We start from the raw sequence: 21566 nt of genomic DNA, 5'->3' as shown, positions 1-21566 counted from the left end.
CACAATCTGGGAGAGGAAGAGGGGGTGCAGGAGGCGGGTGTTCCCTACTAGCACCCTATCACCAGCCAGGAAATCACTCACACAACCATCCCCTTCTCCAATCCTGAATGGAAGGTGATGGAGGGCAGTTCGTTTTCTGACCCTCTGCTAGGATCGTCCCCTCACCCACCTTCATGTATAGACCAGGACTGGCCAGCAGAGCGAAGGAATTCAGCGATCACATGAAAAGATAATGAGTGCCAAACTGTTGTATAAAGATGCGTTATTCAAATCCCAGACACCACCGCAAGAACAGACAAAGAAAATAGAATTGTTAATTCGATTTATTGCCACTTGTACGCATCACAAGTACAGCAACAGTTAGGTTGAAGTTACAACACTTTTCAGTTTCCAATGAAGGAGTATGGTGGCTATCTCAACTTCCTAAGTCTTCATACCTATTGGGTTTCAAATTCTTACCAGGGTTCGAGACAGTACATGATTATTGGATTATGAACAGGGGAATCTTAGTTGGAAAAGAACCACATCCAGTTATTCAAAGGGAGAGGATTATGTGTCAAAAATGTACTGAAATACGAGAACATGACATTCCCTTTTTACTGGATTCACTGGTGAAATTAATGGTTAATCGCCTGTCATGGTCACGGAAAATCAATGCAGTGACCATGGTGTATTACTTGCACTGTCCTGTTATTAGCTTGCATCCTTTAAAAAAAATACTTTGGATGCAATATATCTGCCTCTATGCTACTTTAATAGAATGTACTGCTTTTCATATAGATATTAGGTCATGTGTAAACTTTCTGTGCATTATCAAAGATATCATTTAAAAAAATTACTATTGGTCATTTATGTTCTCACAAGTCGAAAATGTCCGTTTCCACCACTGGAGGTCACATTTTTCTAGGTTGAAAAAGTATCCTGAGTCACCCAGCCTTTGCCTAATGACATTGTATGAAGATGTCAACAATAAATTGGCAGTCACAGTACAAGCCTTTAAAACATGAAGTAGCCCATTTACTAGCGCGTCTTTCTTTTTTTTCCTTTTTTTTAAATAGTGCTCAGATCCATGTACACATTTGTTTGGGATAACATAATGGGAAATAGTTGAATGCAACTGAAAAAACTGCTAAATGAAAACAAATTTCTCTAAAACGGGAGAGATCATTTATTTTTCGTTTTGCATGTTCATACGTTGCTTTAAACTGTCTCCTGTAATCAAAATAATGTGCACCGAAATCTTGGCACAGATAAAAACAAATATAGCCCCAAAAGAACAAAAACTGTGTTAGTGCATTAAGCAGGCAGCTCGCAACATTATGCCCTAGAGGATATATACTTCAAAGTGTCGGTCAAAGTTAGCCAGCACTTGCTTACATTATCCTTACTTGATACTCTGGCGTCTAAGTGCTATTCTTTGCAGGGTGGCACAATTGTGCCCAGTTTAAATTCTGCCCATACATACCATAGTGCTCCTTCCTGTGCACTAGTAAAGAGTGTTGTTAAAGACAACCAAGCAGCCTTGTGTCAAGAAAGTCATTTGCTAAAGAGCCAAGGCTAACTCGTCCTGCTTCTAGGACAGGCACTGGAGGTCCCTGGGTGCAGTTAATTAATCTACAAGGTAGAATGCGGAAAAGGGATTAGTAGCTTTCACTATGGTCTCTCCCAAAGTCCTACAGGTCAAGGATATACAACTGACACGCCACTTCCAGGTTGGAACATGGCATGCTCTTGGAGAAAAGGGATATGGAGAACTGTCGAGCAGTCTGGTGGTAAAAATAAATACTCAGAAGCAAGGACTGAGGTAATGTCCAGACTTCCAAAGGTTCTTGCTGGGTTCAGGAGCAGGATTGGTTGCTTCATGCCACTGCTCCAGGGGGTGGGAGGCCGTCACATCTACCATAGCGAGGAGCAGGAACTAGCTTCAGATGACAGCACCCGCTGAGAAATCACCCAAGCAAGCAAACGATTGTTGCTTCTTCAGAGAATGTATGCAGAACGTAAAATCCCCGTTTTTGTAGCCACATGCATTGGTTTTTATGCTTTATTGTTCAGGGCATTATTCAACAGTTAAAAATGAGTTTCCTCTCCATGTCCTAGTCTGGTCTGGTCTTTTGAACAAACTCCACATTTCTCAAAGACCCTCCAATGCCATCAAAAAATGTAATACCAAATGTTCTTAGACGCACTGGAAACATCCTCAATTCCGTGTCGATTTCTTCGTGATAGAGAGAATAAAATGCAAACCAGATTAGGGTTGTTAGACACAAAATAGAAGATTACAGTGTTATTAATTTGTATTTCCTCCGATTCTAAGAATCCCAGGAAGGGGATGTCTTCTCCAGGGATCTGCAATTTCTCAACAGCATCTTTGACCACTCAAAGTTTGGCCTGAAGGGGCTTGAGATACTTGTGGTAGGATTCGTGCACCTTTGGAAAAAGAAAACAGATTAAGCATTCCCCTGCATTGCAATACAAATGCACTACGAAAACAGCAGCACAAAAGCTAAGAAAACAGTTATGGGTGGGAGGAAATCAGAGGAATAGCAAGAAGGCTTCGTTGGCACAGGGGAGAGGCAAGGCAAGAGAATGATATAATAGGAGATGAACAGACATGTCCTACAAGGGAGGAGTCATGCAGAGAAGGGGCGAGGAATAAAGCATGAATAGTGATACGAAGGGGGTGCAGGAAATCATGGCAAAGTACATGAGTAGAAAAATTGATATATAAAAAAACAAAAATAAAAAAAAGAGACCATCTTTCTGGTTATGGAACTTCCCTCTTAAGGTTTGGTAGAATACACAGATTCATAAACTTAAGGTACTTCCCTTACAAATTGGAATCACAAACACCTTTTTCAAAGCAAACTGATTGCGATTGAAAAGTTTAGACTTAGTTGAAAAGAATAATCCCAGAACATGAACCCACGGAAAGTACCTTACTGGACATAGTTTGCTACACCTTCCTCGGTAAGGAATCCTCCTCAATTAGAAACTCACAATATAGTACTAGGTAGTATCCAGAGCTTTTGGGAGGCCTTTGCTACACCAGCCTTTGAACCTTTGTGATTAAGCTGGCCTTCTTTATGTCAAACCAACCACATGAACAACTGTTACTGGGGTTCCATATTTTGAATCCCTAGCAGTCTCAATGTTATTACTTTGCCATTCATTGGAGAGCATGTAGGTAGAACCAGGGTAGTCTTCAGAAGGTAACACCACGTGTGTACCTCTGTGGAAGCAAGGCCTCCCACACCTGCAACATTTCAGAACATATGATAGGGTACCATAGGTTTTTCCTGAGCTAGTACCTGTGCATCCATGCATTGTTTCACTTGGAACGCCGCTTTCTTCCCATTTTGTATTGAAGCTGGTGTTTGAAAACGTCCCATGATTGTGAATACCTTGCTTGGCTTTGGTATAACAATAGCGTCCCAAACCTTTTTTTTGGCACATCAACCTTATGTTTGCTCATTACTAAGAAGCTAGAGATTGACGTTATCTTGCCGTGCCCTTCTATATTAGTTGCCACTAAATATTTTACAAGCGGGCTGTAATTAACCTACAAATAGTTTGATTATTGCACTATGACGAATAATAGCTCCCAGATAAATCTGATGAAAGGTTCGGGTGTGTGCCATCGCTTGAGCCAGGAGTAGCAACGTTGTAAAATACAAGTTGGTAATTTAACAGAGTCTCCTGAATCAGACCTGTATCCAGGATCCTCGAATGAAAAGAATCAATTAAAAACAAAGTGGGAGAACTGCACTAGGGCTTTGGTTGCAAACTTCAAACGCCAGCACTCGCTTTGTAAGGGTTTAGAATGGAAGACCAAACCATATACTGGATAAGGCATAGTTAGGAACCATCTGAAGTCGCTGCTTCCAACCGTTCAGCTTTATGGGCTCCCTATTTGTTGGCTTGTGTTATGAGAGGTCTTCATCCTTGGTTCAGTGTGAGAAATATCTACCCACAACTAGGTAAAGTGGCTTTCCTAGTGGTAAATGTGGAGGTGCTGCCAGACTAAACTCTCAAGAATGGGATCAAGGTGTTCAAAGGTACAGTTTACCACTTTCATAGCATTCCACAAGAGAATGTCCAGACAATATATTGGTGAAATATAGCTTTTGCTTACTGTGCCATAAACGAGGACATGCAGATTAACAGAAAAGTAACACATTAAAATAGTTGTTTAACCCTGCCAGTTAGTGTCACAAAGAGTTCATGTTCAACCAGAGCCTCTGTGCATCCAAGTTAGGAATGTCTGAACGGGTGCAGTCGCACGCCCATTTGTGGGACCCTGTTGCTTCACTTGGCTGCTCTCAGTCCTCCATGTGAACTCTTCTGGAGCATCGAGCTCCACTGAATGCGACAAGTTCAGTTGCATGCCTTTTTGTGGGGCACCATTGCTACACTGAGAAATTTATTGGCTGTATCTGCTCCTCCAGGTTTAAAACCCCATAATGAGCGCAGAGTTTGACCAGTGCAGTTGCACGCAGCTGGCGATGGGTAAGGGTCCAGGCCCTGAATTATTATCCTAATTGCAACTGGAACTGCTCGACTGTCTTCACGCAATTTGGTTCCTATGTAGTAATATAATCTATGTAGCAAATATACTGCTCTGTGCAGCCCAAACATGCCTGTTATTTCAGATTTGAGCAGTGAGCCCCTGGGCCCATTCGACAAAATACTTAATAACAGCCTCTTCCTACCCCCCCTCTCTCGACGGGCAACAAGGGCTCCGATTTTCATGCACCAAAAGTGCAAGCTTCGGGGTCCTTGGAACCCATCTCCCATCACAAAGGACTGCTCTTCGGGTTCTGTGGAGCCTGGGTTAGCCCCATAGGATGCTTCATTGCTCTCTTTCCCTTGAGCTTCTGACCAACTGGACCTCTTCAATAGACCTACTGTTAACAGATATGTCGCATCTTCAAGCAACATATCTCATTGGGGTTCCTCTCTGACATGCAGTCAACATTTCTAGAGCATAATCAGCCTCCTATGATGTCACTCTTTTATCGAAGTCCCTTTCTTTACACCCTAGGATTGAGGACCCTCATGACATTGCAAAATTGGGGCCATCCTCCATCTCTGCCCCATCCTCCATCTCTGCCCCATCCTCCATCTCTGCCTTGAACTTGGTACTCAATTCAATAACCTTTATGATAATATTAGCGCAGAATTTAAGCTAAATACAGTACTATTAAATACTATAAAAATTAAGATGGAAACTTGGGACACATGCAGTGATGCTTCTGTGAATTCATTGGCAGAGTTTGTTATGAATGACCCCCTGGAGCCTAAAGATCGATAACCAATTTGCTAAATCTGGTGGGTATATTGAATCCATCGGTGAAGAAGAACCTGCCATCGATAGTGTTGCAACGTGTGAAATTATGGCTAACCCCCCCCCCCCATTAGGAGAACTATCCTTCGTCTCTAAAATAAAAGCTACTGCTGCAGAAGACCAAAAAAAGAAGCTTCAAACCACAAGTCATAAAGGACATTTGTACACTCTTTACAAGCAATCGAGGTGGCCCAAACGCATGAAGAAAACCCTGAGGTTCAACCTCAGACTAAAGCCGCATCTCTAACGAATCCCCCCTCAAAGAGGTGTTAAAAAGCCTAAGAAGAATAGGAACACATTAATTTGTCCCACGACCCGTTTCATCTTACTTTGCCTACAGGATGCAACATTGGCAACAGTTTTAAATAGTGGGACCGGTAGTTGCATTTCCTGTCTCCATCAATAACAGGATTGACAATTGTGAAGAGTAGATTTCCTTGCAAGATATTCAAATACACGCTGCCTCAATTTATAATATGGACGATAAAGAGGTGCAGCCTTGTCAAGCCACATTGACTTATGAATGTCCCCCAATTTCTGGATCCTTTACTCAAAATATTACAGTCACGCAGATCAATAAACTGCTTTTCTCGGCCCTCAAGTTTATTGAAACTGATATTGGATGGGACCCCCCCTCGATTCTCAACAGATCCAACATATTGGCACGCATGTAGGAGATTCCAATTCTGAGACTAATCACCTCAAGAGACAAGAGTTGGTGGAATTTATTTATCGAGTCAGAACCGAGCTAAGACACAACACATCAAATTGTATGGCATGATAATGATGAAACAGAAATATTCAGCCATATGGGATATAAGCTACTTCCTTACTCTGACACGAATATTAGTAACAAATATTTTGGTAACTTTCATAATAGGAAACGCCCACGCACTAAAGAATGTTGTCTAGGGCACTAACAGATAGTTTGCTTTGTGGATAGCAGAAATACTTCCCCCAAATAGTATTGCAGACTGGTCCTAGGTACATGTATACATGTGGTTCTGCAGTCTACGGACCTAGAAGTGGTTGTGTGCGGCCACAGTCTTTTGTAAAAGGATTCCTTCAAAATAGATTCATGCAATTCTAGGGGCCCATCGACACCTACTTGAGCAACCATTCTCAGGGTGCGGGTGCTTGAATTACCCATACTGATGGTTATTGCACTTCCATCCAGCTGGCTTCTGGAGGGACACATGGTATGGTAGACCTTTTGGAGGCCTCATTACTGCCATTAGAAAAACCTTGAGTGCTGTGACGGAAAGGAAGTAAGATTCCCGTTTGGTTATTCTTGCTTCAAAATGTACATTTTTTCAGGCTTGCCCTGTTCATTAAAATGTATTGGAATCATGCATACTGTAGGCGCCAAGATTTTCTTGATTGTTTAATCTCTATACTAAAGGATGGGAACATGGAATCCAAAAATGGCGATTCTCTTCTAGCGGGAGGCGCGAATTCCATGTGTCCCAAAGATGTCAGGAATGTAGATTACTAGCCATCTTCTTCCACAAATCAAACAACCAAGGGACTCTTGGCCAACAATTTACCAACACCCTAAATGCACAGGGTTTCCCCATAAACTTACCAGAAATGCTTATTGGCATTTTCAAGTATAATAATAACCTCTACCTTGTACCTAAGGAGTTATATATCTGGCATGGACTAATGTAATGTGGAGTGTTTCAACAAACTCATGATTGAGCCCTGAAATTAGTAACTTGTTGTGGCAATAACCTGAACATATTACTGAACAATGATGACTATATTAGAACAGAGGAGAATTACTGATCATTGAAGAGGTGGACTGTTGGGTATATATGTGAGATGTGATGTTCATAATACATGGGGAAGGGGGAAAAGTTGCAGGAGCCCGTGTGGAAGGTAGTCGAGGTATTGCGTTAAGTTATTTTACAGTCGTCAGGCTGATCAGTGGTCGCTGTTATATATGAATGATATAGGCTTATAGGAATATGTCAGGGGCTGTCCCTTAGATGCTCTAGGTGGAGTATTGAGATTATATGTAAAAGGGGTTAGGATATGGCGGCGGTTGTAGTAGATGATGTATTTTGACATGGATATTTGAAGAGATATGTTTGTATTTGTTGAGAATGGAGAAGATATAGGTTCCTGGATGGATAGAAGAGCCTTTTCATAGAGGAGAAGAAAAGGGAAAAAAATAATAATAAATAAATGGACTCTATTAGGGTAGTTACTGTTGAAAATTTATAGATTGTGGTTGTTTGGATGTATCAAACATAAGGACAATAAAGAGGGTATTTATGCAGAATAGACATATGGGGCTGGGAGTATTTGGAGGGTTCACATGGTTATTGATAGTATAGGGACAATTTTGATTGTACCATTCATGTTAGTTGGGCGTAGGGTTTCGTTTCTGGTAGGTATGGTTCAGAATACTGTAATTGATGTACATACTTATGCTCACTTTGAGTCTGATATTTGTCAGACTGAAAATGTTCTGCAAAGCTTATGCTTTATGTTCGTTTGTCTTTATATGTGTCTTTTGTTGTTATGTCTATCCTTTCCTTACCAGTTATTTTAAATTTTTCCGACCCTCTCTTTTGAGATTGACGGTTACTGTATAGCTATATTTAAGCAGAGTAGAGAGACATGGTTCCATTGACTTTCGTCTCATGGAATGTTAAAGGGATTGGTAACGCTGTGAAAAGGCGCAAGGTCTTGGCAAGGTTGTGGAGGAGTAGAGCTGATGTGATTTTCCTTCAGGAGACTCACTTGGATGAGCAAAATGAAAAGTATTTGTCCAACTCCAAGTACTCTTGGGTAATTTCAAATTGCTACGATTCTAGATTTAGAGGGGTAAGTATTTTGTTTAAGAAGGGTCTACCGAATAAGATTGAGAAGACTGTTACGGATGATGAGGTTAGAATTTTGTTGCTTGACATACTTAATGATGGCAGGAAGATGACAATTGGAACTGTATATGCGCCATGCTCACCAACTGTGTCTTTTTTTTGGCCAACTAAGTTTCTTGCTAGATAGTATGGAAGGTGAGTCGATAGTCTTAGGTGTAGATTTTAATATAGTGATGAATAATAAGATGGATCAGAAGTCGGAATGTAGATATTATAGTGAAAAGGTTAGTGAAGAATTAAGGACATTTGTGTTTAAATATGGACTCAGATGTATGGCGAGTGCTTCATCATGGTGAAGAGGAATATTGATGTTATTCGCCTGTACATGCTTCGTACTCAAGAATTGATTATTTCTTTATTAGTAGTACACTAAATTGCCAGGTGGTGACCACGAATATACTGGAAAGGGGCATCTCTGATCATGCTTTATTAGATTTACAGTTACATTTGGATAGTGTTGGTGATAAGACTAAAAGATGGAGGATGCAAGCCAGCACACTAAAAGATAATTTGGTTACAGAGGGGTTGGATGAATTTATTAAACATTATTTTGAAGAAAATATAGATTCGACCGGTATCAAATCTGTTTGGGACTGTTCTAAGGCAGTATTAAGGGGAGAATTGATAAGTAGAGCCACTCGTGCGAAGAAAAAAAAAAACAGGAAGTGATTAGGAATTTAGAAGTAGAAGTCAAAGAAATGCAAAGGGCTTGTGCTAGTGATGGTTTATGTCAAAATAAACTGAAATCGAAAAAACTAGAGGCAGAATTGAAGAATCAGGTACAAAATTTGGCAAGTAAAAGTAAGTTTTATTCGAAATAGCGGTTTTGGGAGTTTGGTGATAGAAATGGCAAATTGCTGGCTAATAAGCTTAGGGGACTGGTATCTGATACCTATGTTTCTTCTATTCGAACAGATTAAGGTAATACCCTACACTGAAATGGTGATATCTGAATATTTTAAGAGACACTGTATAAGAAGGAACTTGATCCTAATGCAAATAGCTTAGGTGCATTCTTTGGAAACATTTCCCTTTCTAAATTAGCTCTAGAAAAACAAGCTTTACTTGAGTCTGCAATTGATATTACTGAAATATGTACTGACATATCGCAAATGAAAGATGGGAAATCACCAGGACCAGATGGTATAGTTTTGGAATTCTATAAGAAATATGATACTCAATTGGCACCAATTTTGTGTGAGCTTTAAAATGAATTTATAGCATCAGAGAATGAATTTATAGCATCAGGAGTGATGTGTGAGTCAATGAAAGAGGCACCGATTATTGTGATCCCGAAACCTAATAAAGACCATACAAAGGGTGGAAATTACAGGCCTATTTCTTTGCTAAATGTAGACTTACTTTTTACAAAAATATGGGCCAATAGATTAATGTCATCTATGGGAGATCTGATTGATGAGTCTCAGATGGGTTTCATTCCAGGGCGGTTTGGATATGATAATATTAGAACTGTGTTAAATGTGATTGTGTCCCTTGTCACAGTAGCTGGTAGGTCGTGTCTTTTGAAGGGGAAGTCAGATGTTCGCTGCCCCGAGGTGGCGGCGGGGCGTGCCTTGGTCTATCCCCCTGGATCTAGGGGAGCACCAGACCTCTCCTTCCCTCTGCAAGAGTCGCCCCGTTACCCATAGGCTGGTAGACTAATTGCTCCTTGATGGGGCCCTGTACCTCTTGCAGCCGATGGGGGTGGGAGGGTTTGGCCACTGAGTCGGGTGCTCTATGGGGGTCCCCTCTCCTGGGCCTGCTTGGTGCACAATAACCCCTGGTCCTGGGCCTGCTGCTGTCTTCCACCGCCTCCTCACCTCTTTCCTGATGTTTGTCCCTGCTGCTTGGTGGTTTCTCTGCTGCTTGCTTCCACCGGGAGCACTGTCTGCTGTCCTCCTCCGGTTAGTGCCGGGGCCGCTCACCCTCTTATGCTGCTGCTAGGTGCCCCGTGGATTTGGCGAATAAGGTACCACAATGGGTTGGATGGTGCCGCTCTGGGATGCACTTCTGGCGGGCACGGCTCGGTCCCGCCAAGCTGCGCCTCCTTCGGTGAGACCGGATTGATTTGCTTCCCAGGTTTGTGGGGCCCTATTCGGCCACTCAGCACTTTTGTTTAAACACTACTAGATAATGACCTATGAGTATGTACTAATATTTTGTTGTTGTTTTTTACCTTTTTGCTTTCTGTTTTCTTACCTTGAACCTCCTGCCCCTTCACCCCTCCCTTTCTCTCTCTGACTATTTTGAATGCAATTTAATTTAATCTTTTGTTTTCATGGTTTACTTCTACATGTGTTTGATTATGCATTATGATCTCTGATATATGTTTTTTCACTGTGAATTCGGCTACACATTCACTAGTTTTTATCACCAGCCCTGATTTGAAAAAGACACTGGTGTGTCGAAACACGCGTTATCCAAAAGGGCATTATAATTAATACATTTCAGTTGACACAAATATACGCTGTGGCGCAGTTCTTCGAGTGTGGAGCATTTTTTCTTCAACTTTTTCTACAAGGGATAGGGGTCAAATGCCCCTTTTTTGCCCCACATCAACTGTGACATCTTTTTGAATTGTAATATTTAACCAGGCGCATGGAAACGTTTTCGTAGTTGGTACAAAGTAAAACCCCACCATTGTGGCATAATTAATATCATTTAGTCGAGCTTACGTGATTATAACAAGCTACCTCCGCAAATTGATTTTGATGTGCTAGAAGCATGCAAGGATGGTCAAAAATTTTTTGGGGGAATTCAGCTAATAAAACAAATTATTTGGAGCTCAGAAAATATTTCGAAATTCAACCAAACCCCTGGAGAAAGCATCATTTATTTATCCCTCCTCGTTTGGGTACATTAATATGTTGGTTGACTTGTGACGACTACTCAAGTCTGCTGGATAACACCAAACAGGCTTAAAACGACTTATTTATTTTCACCAACACACTCAATAAAATGACCTGATTATTACAATGATGAAATAATGATGAAATCATTAAGTTCTTTGGAAAAGCCTGGTTTCGGATGGACAATTGGAAATCAAATAATTTGATCCATCTTGACCTCCTATTTCTGCAAGTCTAATATAAGTTTGATTATTGTAGAATTACACAGAAAGCTACCCTCATGAGTGCACAACAAAAATAGAACATTCAGGAGGTATTCACCCTTACCTAGGATTAAATTCTAGAAGGCAAATGTGGTCCGCAAAATGACATATGGGGTAGAGACATTGCATCAGATAGACATTATGGATTTGAACATCATTGAGGATCTTTTATGGTAGAAAATGTTGAGATTACCAAACTGTGTTCCTACTGCTGTATTACAGTACAAGCTGGGTTTATTGATCTTAAAAAAGGTACGGGTTATTTAGAATCAACTATTACTATATTGGTTTCTTGATTCGCCTCCCTAAATCTCTGGATTCTTCAGGTTTTCGTGTTGCAATTCTAAAAACCGACGGCAGTATTAACAGCTTCACGGACAAATGTCTCAAATTGTTAAATAGTTTAGAAATTAACACAGTCATAATAGTACAAAATCCAACTCAGGTTAAAACCCTACTGTGGCAGAGGGACTGGTGTGAAACTTGTGCAACCGTTAAGAAATAACTATTCTTGTGCATAGCCCAGGAACAATAAAAACAATTGGAATGGTTGGACCCCATTTGGAATACCATCTGGAGATTGAGCCCAATTTATGAAATTCAGGGTATTCGAAGTAAAAGTACTAAAGAAGCTTATGTGTTTAGATTTTGTAACAGCCCCTGTGAAAGCTAAAGCACCTATTACCTGCCGGTATTGCAACTTTTACATACCTTGTATTTCAAAAGATTTGTCCATGAGCCTGTTTCCATTGACACTGATAATTGCTGGGCCAGATTATTTTTAGGACAAGAAGTCTCCCTTGTGCTTGCAATATTTGGATATTTAGATACATTTAATCTGATAAATCTGTGAGCCTATTTGGCTTTTAACAGATTTTAGCTTGTAAATCTTACATTGCACAATTATAAAACATTACAAGTTGCCCAAGTAAATTTGGATAAAATCTAATTATAAATTTTGATTTCAACTTTGATAACAATGAATGTAGTATGTTGTGTATTTGTGAAATGTTTACTTTAAACCAATAGCACAATAAAAATAATATAATGTCCTGAAATCCAGTTTATTCTAAAAGGGAATCATCATCTCCCACAGAGTTCACTGCTCCTGGTTTAAAAACTAAGCCTGCCCTTGACGTTACAGCAAACAAACCATGGCCTGCCAAATCTTTAAAGTGAGAAAAGGGAGTTCATCAGCGATAGTCTCTCTCCGGTTTAGCAGGTACAACTCAGGTGGTGAAAGAAAAATCTTTCACACAGGCAAGTCACCTTTGGAACTGCAAGAGGTGATGCTGGGCCAGTAACAACAAGGTGACCAATCCTGGGGTACAGTGCAACTGTCCAGTAGCAGTCGAACAGCCAGGCGGTGCAGAAGGTGGTCTAGAAACGAAGGTCATGTAATCTTGGAATTTCTCACAGTAGCAGATCTTTGTTGAATATTCCGTCGTTGTAGATTGTCACTCACTGAAATATTTGTATACAGTAAAATAGTTCATTTTAAAAGTCCTTAGTCTCACCCCATTTCAATAATCTGCACCACAGCTGCTCCCTGCATACCATTATCAAAGGGCGCGGTTTGATCTTCACCTTGATGAAGTTTTTGTCTGATGCGTTATAACTGCAATTTACATTACATTACATCTAAATATGCTAGAAACATAGGAGAATTATTTGTGAAATTTAAAATCCATTGATGTGTATCAATGTCTTTACGGGAGCCCATTTGAATTTTGCAAAAGAATAGCAGAAAATACTTTTCTATTAACAATGAAGAGTGCGATCGGACCAGGATTTAAAGAATATTCTCTAAATCCCTTTTTATAGATTGGGATTATCATATATTGCATCGAAGAGGATGGAATTTGGAAAGATTTCATGATTTTACCAAACAAGATCTTCACCCATGGGAGCAGAGTCCTTCAAAACCACATTTGATAGTTTGTAAGAACCAGGTGCTCTTAAATCCTCCAACATTAGAATAGGTTTGTCTACATCTCTACTACGGAAAGACGCCTGCCATGAAGGTAAAAACTCAGGACTAACTAGACTCAGACCCCTCACACTTTTCTGTGCAAACATGGTAGATCAAGTGTAACCCAAAATCCCTCATATATAGAATTGCTCTCCAAAGCATCTTGGATTGTTTTTCATACTTAAAAAATGCCAAAAGGCTTTGCGGTCATGTGACTTGGCTATTTTAAGGATGTTTTGGTCACACTCGTTGCATTTCAGTTATTTTCCTGCTAATCAACCAGTACTTAAAAGCATGCTTTGTTTTCACACATGTCTTAACCCGTTGTTCCCAATATGAAGAAGAATTGCCATCTAACTTTCTTTTCCATCTATACATGCCTCGCTTTGTCCATAATTATTGTATCAAAAACTGTGTTGAGATTGTGATTCCAAAAGAGGTCAGAGACTGCCATCAGTTGTCATATGCTTCATTACCCAAGATCGTAGGATAGTGTTAAAGAAAGTAGTGCAAATCCAACTATCATGTTTGCTGCTTTCAGAGAGATATATTTAGCTGACATCAACCATCCTATTCAGAGGCGCCACACAAGAAGTGGTCCATTTAATTCTGTTCTCTTGGGGGTCATTTAAATATTAGATGCTTTCCTTAGGTTTATATCAGCCAACTTTAGTTGTACATAATGGTGGTCATTAATCAATGAGTCAATTATACTTAAATGAGCTAGGCAAGAAAATAGATTTGATGTTACAAAAGATTAATTAAGCCTGTAACTGACAGCCCCATTTGACCAAGTTGTTTTCACATGCACATCACCTGTTGTACAGCAGTTCAGCATTATTGACTCCTAATCATGCTAACCCACTTATTAATTTGTATTTTTACAAAGATGGCATCCATAGAGAATTCTAGTAGGGCTATTGTCTAAAAAGCCTTCATTTGCACCAACGTTTGGATATCTGGCATTTAAAGCTCCTATAATTATAATATTACTAAGGAAGAGTGGTTAAATAGCTAACCTTCAAGGGTATGGGACAACTGCCTAATTAAAATATCACACTGAGTCATCAGATATGGCGTAAATATTAATTAACAACCAGACTTCATTACACTCCCAGCTATTATAAGTCACTTCAAACATCAGTCTGTGATCACAATCACAGTACGCTTCTTTATAAAGAGACCTAATGCAGTTATCAAACCACCTTTCGAGTGACCTGTATCCCTGTTAACTAACTGCATTTTTTTAAGAAACATAAGTAGCTGTCAACTGCAGATTTGGATGCCAACCATCCCTTTTGAAGCAAGAAAAGTTTCCTTAAACATTTTAGGGTTTATGTATTGCAAAAACCCTACAAATGGCCCTGAAAATGTCATAATACTTTAAATGAATTGGGTGGATTGGCATGCGTGCTGTGCGTGAGGTTCCGTCATATCTGGCACTTGTGCGACTCTTTAGGAGTTGGAGTCAGCACATGTGCTGCATTGGAGGAAGCTGTGTGGATTTTCTAGTCACACTTCACTTAAGGAGCTGTTCGGGCTAGTGCTTGCATTGCACTTGGAGGAGCGGTGTTGGTTGGACGCTTCAGAGGTGGAAAGTGTGTTGCATTGGATTGATCTGGAGTGGGCATAACTGCTGTGCATCGTGGTGTTGGCCCACCATTTGCGCTCTGGAACCATGCTGGTGACCCTTCCATTGCACTTAAAGATCCTAAACTAGCCATGGTGCAAGTTTATCATGTATTGCTCCAAACAAACTCGAACAGATGCCCTGAATCGCACTGGGAGGATGAGAGAGGTGGCCAGGTATCGTACCTGGATGATCTGTCAGGGCTAGTTATTCACAGTACTTGTAACAATTGTGAAGGTTTAGCGCATGCACGCCATTTGTGAAGATTTGCCATGCTCTCCACCTGCAAGAGATTGAAAGTATAACCCATGCTCTACTAGTGGTCATTTATAAAGGCTAGCCTGTTGCTAACCATTTTGTCGCAGCTGCGAGAATCGACAGAGGAGGACACTGGTGCATCTACAACAAATCTCCATCTGAATTTATCGGTATGTATAAATGCACCACTCCGGTGGACACCAGCCATAGGCATGGCTAGCCGCACACATCAGAACACAGTAACCGCTACGACAAATTTGGTCTCTCTGTTCACATAATTTTTTCATCTACTAGACTATGCCTCAACACCTCTGGCAGTATGAAGCGAAGACCTATGACAAATTCAGGCAGGCTGGACACATAACGAGTCTCTTACACCCACACGTTCGCCTGAGCTCCCTCAGCACCTACTCACATGCTGGTCTTCATGGGTTGCTTTTATCGGAGCCCACCAGCCCTACTAAGCCTTATCGTGGCCAAATGCACCCACGCATTCTACACTTACCACGTGATTTCCCACATTTTGGACTTATGCCCCTGAGAGGGTCCCCACCAATAGCGCATTCAGACTATAATAATGGTAAAAGGCGCTATATAAATGTCAACTACAATACAATTGTCTGTAACAGTAGCTTCCTAGCTCTATTTGAACAGCCTCCCGTCACCTGGGGCTCTTGACTCTGTCAGACAGCCCAGCGCAAGCAGCGAGGCTTCTTGTGCGAGCAGAGGGGTCTTGGAGGCTTTTTACCCATCTGTGCCAGTCAAGTAAGTTGGAGAGAGCACTCGTTTTGAGGCGTCCCCGTTAGCTCAGTATTTTGCAGTGTTCCTTCTTGTGTTGTTCCCTGGTGCAGGAATGTTATAGTTGGAAGCCATCTTGGCACTCAGCTCCAATAAAAGATAACAATTGGCCTCCACTGAGAATTCGCAAACTAACTGGAAGCTGCAATCTGGATTTCATCTCTGCCTGACTATTTGTAAGTAATTATTATAGGGGTAGTAGCTTGGTGTTCTAGTAGGCCAGATACCAGATTGATTGCCCAGTGTTGAACTAACACTCTGGACTCTTACTTCAATTGCACCCTTTTCCTGCTTTCCATTTTTTGGACTCGATTTCCCCAGTGACTGAATACGCATGAACAATCTCAATGCTGGGGAGCTATTGCGGGATGGTCTGGCATTCCAACTGCAAACATAATTAAAAAAAAACGTGAGATAGAATGTTGCATACATAAAAAGGAATTGTCAGACACCCTCAACAAAAGGTGCAAAAAATAACCTCAAGTAAAACGATTCTGGTCGATCCATGAATTGTGAGGGTCCACCACCCCAGCAGGGATACAAATGTGAAGAAATTCTGTTAGTGATAACTTCCAAAAGTGATTCAAGAAAACGTGGTTTTGGAAAAAGACGTGTTCTCATTTCCCCCTCAATGTTACAGAATCATTCCTACCATACATGCATCTGGGGAGCCTATTTTGGTAGGGTTTATGGACGTCCTCAGATCTAGGAAGGCAGCCATTATCAAGAGTGGGAATCTAAAGGAGGCTGGGTAACAGACGGAGAAAAGAGCCAAAGCCACACACTCACAGCCACACATCCTAAAACAACTAGCCACTCTCCAAAGCTTCCTTGCCTGGGTTTTGTTAAGTGGGGACTTCTTGGCCCACTCAAACATATTTTCGTAAACGTTGCCATCATAGCGGCCCAGCACGGAGGCGAGCTGTGCATCACTGTAGTCAAAGGCATCCACAAGAGCCACAGCATTGAGTCGGATGATGGCCAGCAACTCCTTGATGCGAAGCTGCACCTGTGCCAGCTGAGGTGCAGTTAATAGACCTGCCTGGGGAAAGAAATCACAAATTTAATAAATGTGCCATGAGGCGCAGTACATGCATTAGAGACAGTCTAGAAATGGGAGGTCTCTTCTATGGTTTATGCTAGATAGAAAGGGGACAAGAGATGTGCAGGTCTGCACCAGAAGCATTAACGACAGGAAAAGCGAGATGCAAAAGGTGAACTGCACAAAGAGCCCACAGTCCAGTTATGGGGGCCCGAAACAGTGGAGGGCTGCTTGATGGTTACCCAGCATTTGGAGAAGCAGAAATATCTGAATAGCATGTACCCAGTCTGCTAATTTGACGGGAGAAGACCACACTAGGGGCCAGGAGAACAAGCACATGGAGGCAGTTTCTTTTTGAGAGATCTGCTATCACACCGATAGGACTAAAACTGGATTTGGAACCCCAAAATAGCTCCCAAGGAGGTACTAGAAAAACGACCGAATCACTTTGATTTCTGCATTACTTGTGCAACTACCTGAGACATGGGGGTATTTCCCCAGAAATGCTCTCTAGGTCCTTCATTGATACCCCATGGTTGGTATTTAAATACTAGACCCGTGCGGTGATCCCCAATTTAATCCATTTGTACTTACAAAGAAAAACTAACGTGATGTCCATCTGAAAAAAGATGCACCAAGTACGGGCTAAGTACTGTTGGCTGCCGGTTGCCTGCGCCTTTGAACTTTTGCGTCTCGCCATTCGTGCTGCATCACAGCCTCAAGCCATTGGAGCAGCGTTGGAGCCTCTGTGTGGTCCAAGTGCAATTCACAGACTTTTTTCCCCTGGAGGACGTACAAACTGGTAACACCAGCCTGCCTGACCTCTAGGTGATTACGCTATCCCTGTGCTGCCTAGTTGTGAAGTTGTGCACCACTCTGGTTAAGTTGTGCACCATTGTAGTTTTTTTTGTTGGTTGTGCTTGTGTGCTAGAGGGCTAGTCTGTGTTCTCAATATCCCATTTCTATTTTTTGAAGGCGTTTCCTGCTGAGGAGGCTCCGCCCCCCATGTCACTTGTGACGCTTCTCGTCGCTTTCAAAAACACAGCCTCGCGCACCCGCGCCGTGCACCAAGTACGGGCTAAGTACTGTTCGCGGTGCGTGGCGCGGGTCGCTGGGCCTTCTGAGACTGGTTCAATTGTTGACAGAGGAGTCCAAAGGTATTGATTAACTACTGACTAAATAATGGTGGTCTGCGCAGCAGCAAAAGTCTTGCTGAAGGTAATTCTCATGTAGGGATGAATGCCCCAAACCCGGTGCTACTACATGACTCTGATATAGAGCCAAATCCAATTACATTTAATGTAGCGGTATATGAAGATGGTATAAATGACACAAAAAACATCCCGTATAGTCTGCAATCACTAGCAGTAGAACCGAATGATGATACATTTAATCAGCCGCCCTCCAGCACATCTAATGTTCCTTTTGCAGCTGGAGAATCATTCAAAATGCCCACAAACAAAAAAACCTCTGTTGTAATAACTCCAAAAGAGCTAGTAGGGAATTTGGCAGTTGTAAAGCAAGACGTCAAAACCTTTGTGGGATCTAATGTCATCTCTGACGTCTCTTTTTTGGGCCCTGCATTGATTGGTGAATGGGAGAAACGTTGTTGAATTTCACTTACTCTGAATTCACCGGTTGTATTTTTGCCTTCTGAGGTCGAACGCATTTGTTTGCATAACTTACAAGAAGGGCCTTCTATACTTCCTCTTGCTGGTATCGAATCACACCAACCTGAACGTGCAAAGAGACCTTCTTGCAGCTCCCCCATATTCTGTAAAATATGGCAGGGCCACGTCCCCCTCCAGTTAAACATCAACAATCTAACTCCAAGGGTCCGATTAATGATGATGAACTATGTAAATTTCCGGTGATTTCATCTCTTCTAAATCTACTGGACAAGGGCCATGACCTAACCCACATGCACATTAACTCCCTAAAAGAAATAGTGATAACTCTCACTAATAAGGTATCCAAAATTGAGGGTATGTTGACTTCTCAATCTGCTGTACAATCAGAGAAACAGGCACTAGTAGACGCATGCTTATTGAAAGACCAAACGTGTAGGCATCAATTTACACAAACGATTGATCCTTCTGAAATTGTGGCATTTGAATCACGCACGTATGCAAGAGCTGTTGTGGAAGGCCCTAAGGAGGTATGCTCTCCGATGGCTTCTGTTGGGTCATCTACTTTATTGGATGAAGTTAAGCAGAACTCTAGGAGATTGGATGAGTTAGTTTGCTTATTAACAAGACAACACTTGGATTTAAAATTTGGTGGGGACGTCTTGAGGAGTTTGTTGATGCTATTGGTTCTATGCCAATGCCACAAGACGATACACCTAACAGCCCCTCTCCCCTGGTAAATGTCATAATTGAAGCCGAAGAAGAAAAACTGAGAAATGATTCCATTATCACTGAAAATCTGGTGAAATTCAGCGAAAAGGGAGATAAAGCAAGCAATGATTGTGAGGACATTGATTGTGAAGGGACACAGCTACTCTTTATGTCACGAAAAATGAAGCGTGCACATATTAGGGCAATCAAAAGAGAAAATAAACTGAAAAAAAGTTATCTATTCTGGATGCAAAAAAAAACATGTCAGGTTGATAGCAAAAAAAATAAGAAAAACAAAAAGAGGGAGATCATTGCTGATGATTCGGATGAGTTGCAGTCCTTTAATCCTCTTCTAGGTTCTGCAAACGAATCAAAGATTGACCTGACACAGTTGAATGATGAATCAAAGGTAGTCTTAAATGTGGTTCCTGCAGCTGATACCCACTCCTAAACAAAATGTACGGGAACCAATAAGAAGAAATCTCTGGTTGAATTGGGAGTGGGTAATTTGGGACAGATGGCACAAGGCCGTCTTTCGAACTTTTATCCTATCATAGAAAAAAAAAAATCACGGTGAAGGGGCGAATGAAGGATCAAGCTCCGGATAAGAATTTGGGTGCAATCTCTAAACAAAAAAAGGCCTGTGCCATGATGACTAATAACAGCTCTGCAGGGAACACTAACAACCTCCAATTTGACGAGGAGTATGAAAGAAATAATACTCATCTAGTGAGTCAAATCGACTAAAATGAATGTGAGGAGGCATCCAATAATGTAGAAATGGAAGCTACTGACACTAAAGAATTTGATGAGAGTAAGCCTCCTCCCCAAGGTAGCCATGAAAAAGAAGAAACCAAATATGTTTTTAACAGAGATGTAAGGTACTTTCTGGGCTGGTCTAGTGATCAGGCAATTAATGGAAAACAAAGGTTGAACAGATCGTTTTTGTTTAGTATCTTTAAAGAGTGTCCTCAGTTGAGAACCCTCCATAGGGATGACATTGAGTGGTTAAGGTTGGCAAACCACAATAATCTCAGAATTATCTGTGCCCCATATTCTGCGATGATACTCAGGTTATTGTGGGACCATAGAGAGGATTTTAATTCTCGTGGGCTAACATTACATCTATTTAGGACGATTGAAGAAGCTGAGGTATTCTTAAATGAAATGTTAAAACCTGAGGTAGTGATTGGATCCACTCAAGCAAATTCATTAGCTGGCTCCGAACAAACTGCTGAATTAATATCAAAAATATCTGAGCTGGTGGGAGCCACCTCGAACATTTCGTGGTTAGCCCCCTTAATGTCCTCTATTCTTGAATTCTCTAACATGCAAAACAAACAATAGATAAATAATGTCATAGCTCAAAATGTACAGAATCTTAGAATACTATCTTGGAATTGTTGTGGGAAAAGGAATTTGGAGAAATGGGCTTCTCACTATGTATCAATGGGTTCTCACAGGAAACTATGTGCGTCAATGAATTGAATATTGAGGGTTTTTCCAACTTTTGTGTACCAGCTGTGAGAGGTGTAACTGGTCGTTCGCTTGGAGGCACTGGTATACTTATTAATAATGTCATGAATCAGAATTCAAAGGTCATGTATGCGAAACATGGTTTGCTTGCAGTTGAGTCTATCTTTACAGGTGTATTGTCCTGTGTATTGCTATTTGTATGTGTGTACCACAATCCTGGCAACCTGTCGATTGAGGCTGCATTGGATAATATGGATGAGTTACTTGAGGAGGCTATGGTCAGAAACCCAAACTACACGATTGTCATTGGGGGTGACTTTAATGCTGTCTGTTTATCCCAAACATCTAAGTTACTTCACAAGTGTAAGCCTTCTTCAAGTGTCTCAGAAACTATGGGGAAGCGCTGGGTCTCCTATTTTAAAGATTGGAATATTCAATTGCTGGAATATCATACTGGTGATCACAAAGGAACAAGGAAGAGAGGGTTGCACTCCTCATACATTGATTATTTTTTTGTCTCATCCGTATGCATGCCTTTGGTAAATAATGTAACAATCCATAACCAAACATCGAGCGACCCATTTTTCAATAAGCACAAGTATAAGGTGCGATTTGGCATCCTTAAATATAGATGCAGCGCTGGGATTGGTGACCCTCTATCGCGCTCAGAATTCTGTGGGATGGTATCCTAAAATGTGTAG

The 21566-nt window shown here is 41.2% G+C and overlaps 1 protein-coding gene across 2 annotated transcripts in view; it reads right to left on the bottom strand.

Moving 5' to 3' along the window:
• Nucleotides 1-305: 305 nt before the first annotated feature.
• Nucleotides 306-21566, bottom strand: part of ACOX1 (acyl-CoA oxidase 1) — a 153838-nt gene continuing 132577 nt past the window's right edge. For both annotated transcript variants that reach the window (XM_069654728.1, XM_069654726.1), the window contains exons 13-14: nt 16844-17050; nt 306-2430 (exon numbers count right to left, since the gene is read on the bottom strand). In XM_069654728.1, the coding sequence (XP_069510829.1) occupies nt 2380-2430; nt 16844-17050 (258 nt within the window). In that variant the 3' untranslated portion in view covers nt 306-2379. The remainder of the gene's footprint in view (nt 2431-16843; nt 17051-21566) is intronic.

The sequence above is a fragment of the Ambystoma mexicanum genome, chromosome 3q (genome assembly GCF_040938575.1).
Source record: "Ambystoma mexicanum isolate Mex_15411 chromosome 3q, UKY_AmexF1_1, whole genome shotgun sequence".
Taxonomy (NCBI): domain Eukaryota; kingdom Metazoa; phylum Chordata; class Amphibia; order Caudata; family Ambystomatidae; genus Ambystoma; species Ambystoma mexicanum.
Note: the sequence above shows the minus strand (reverse complement) of the source record. Positions and strands in the feature narration are given on the sequence as shown.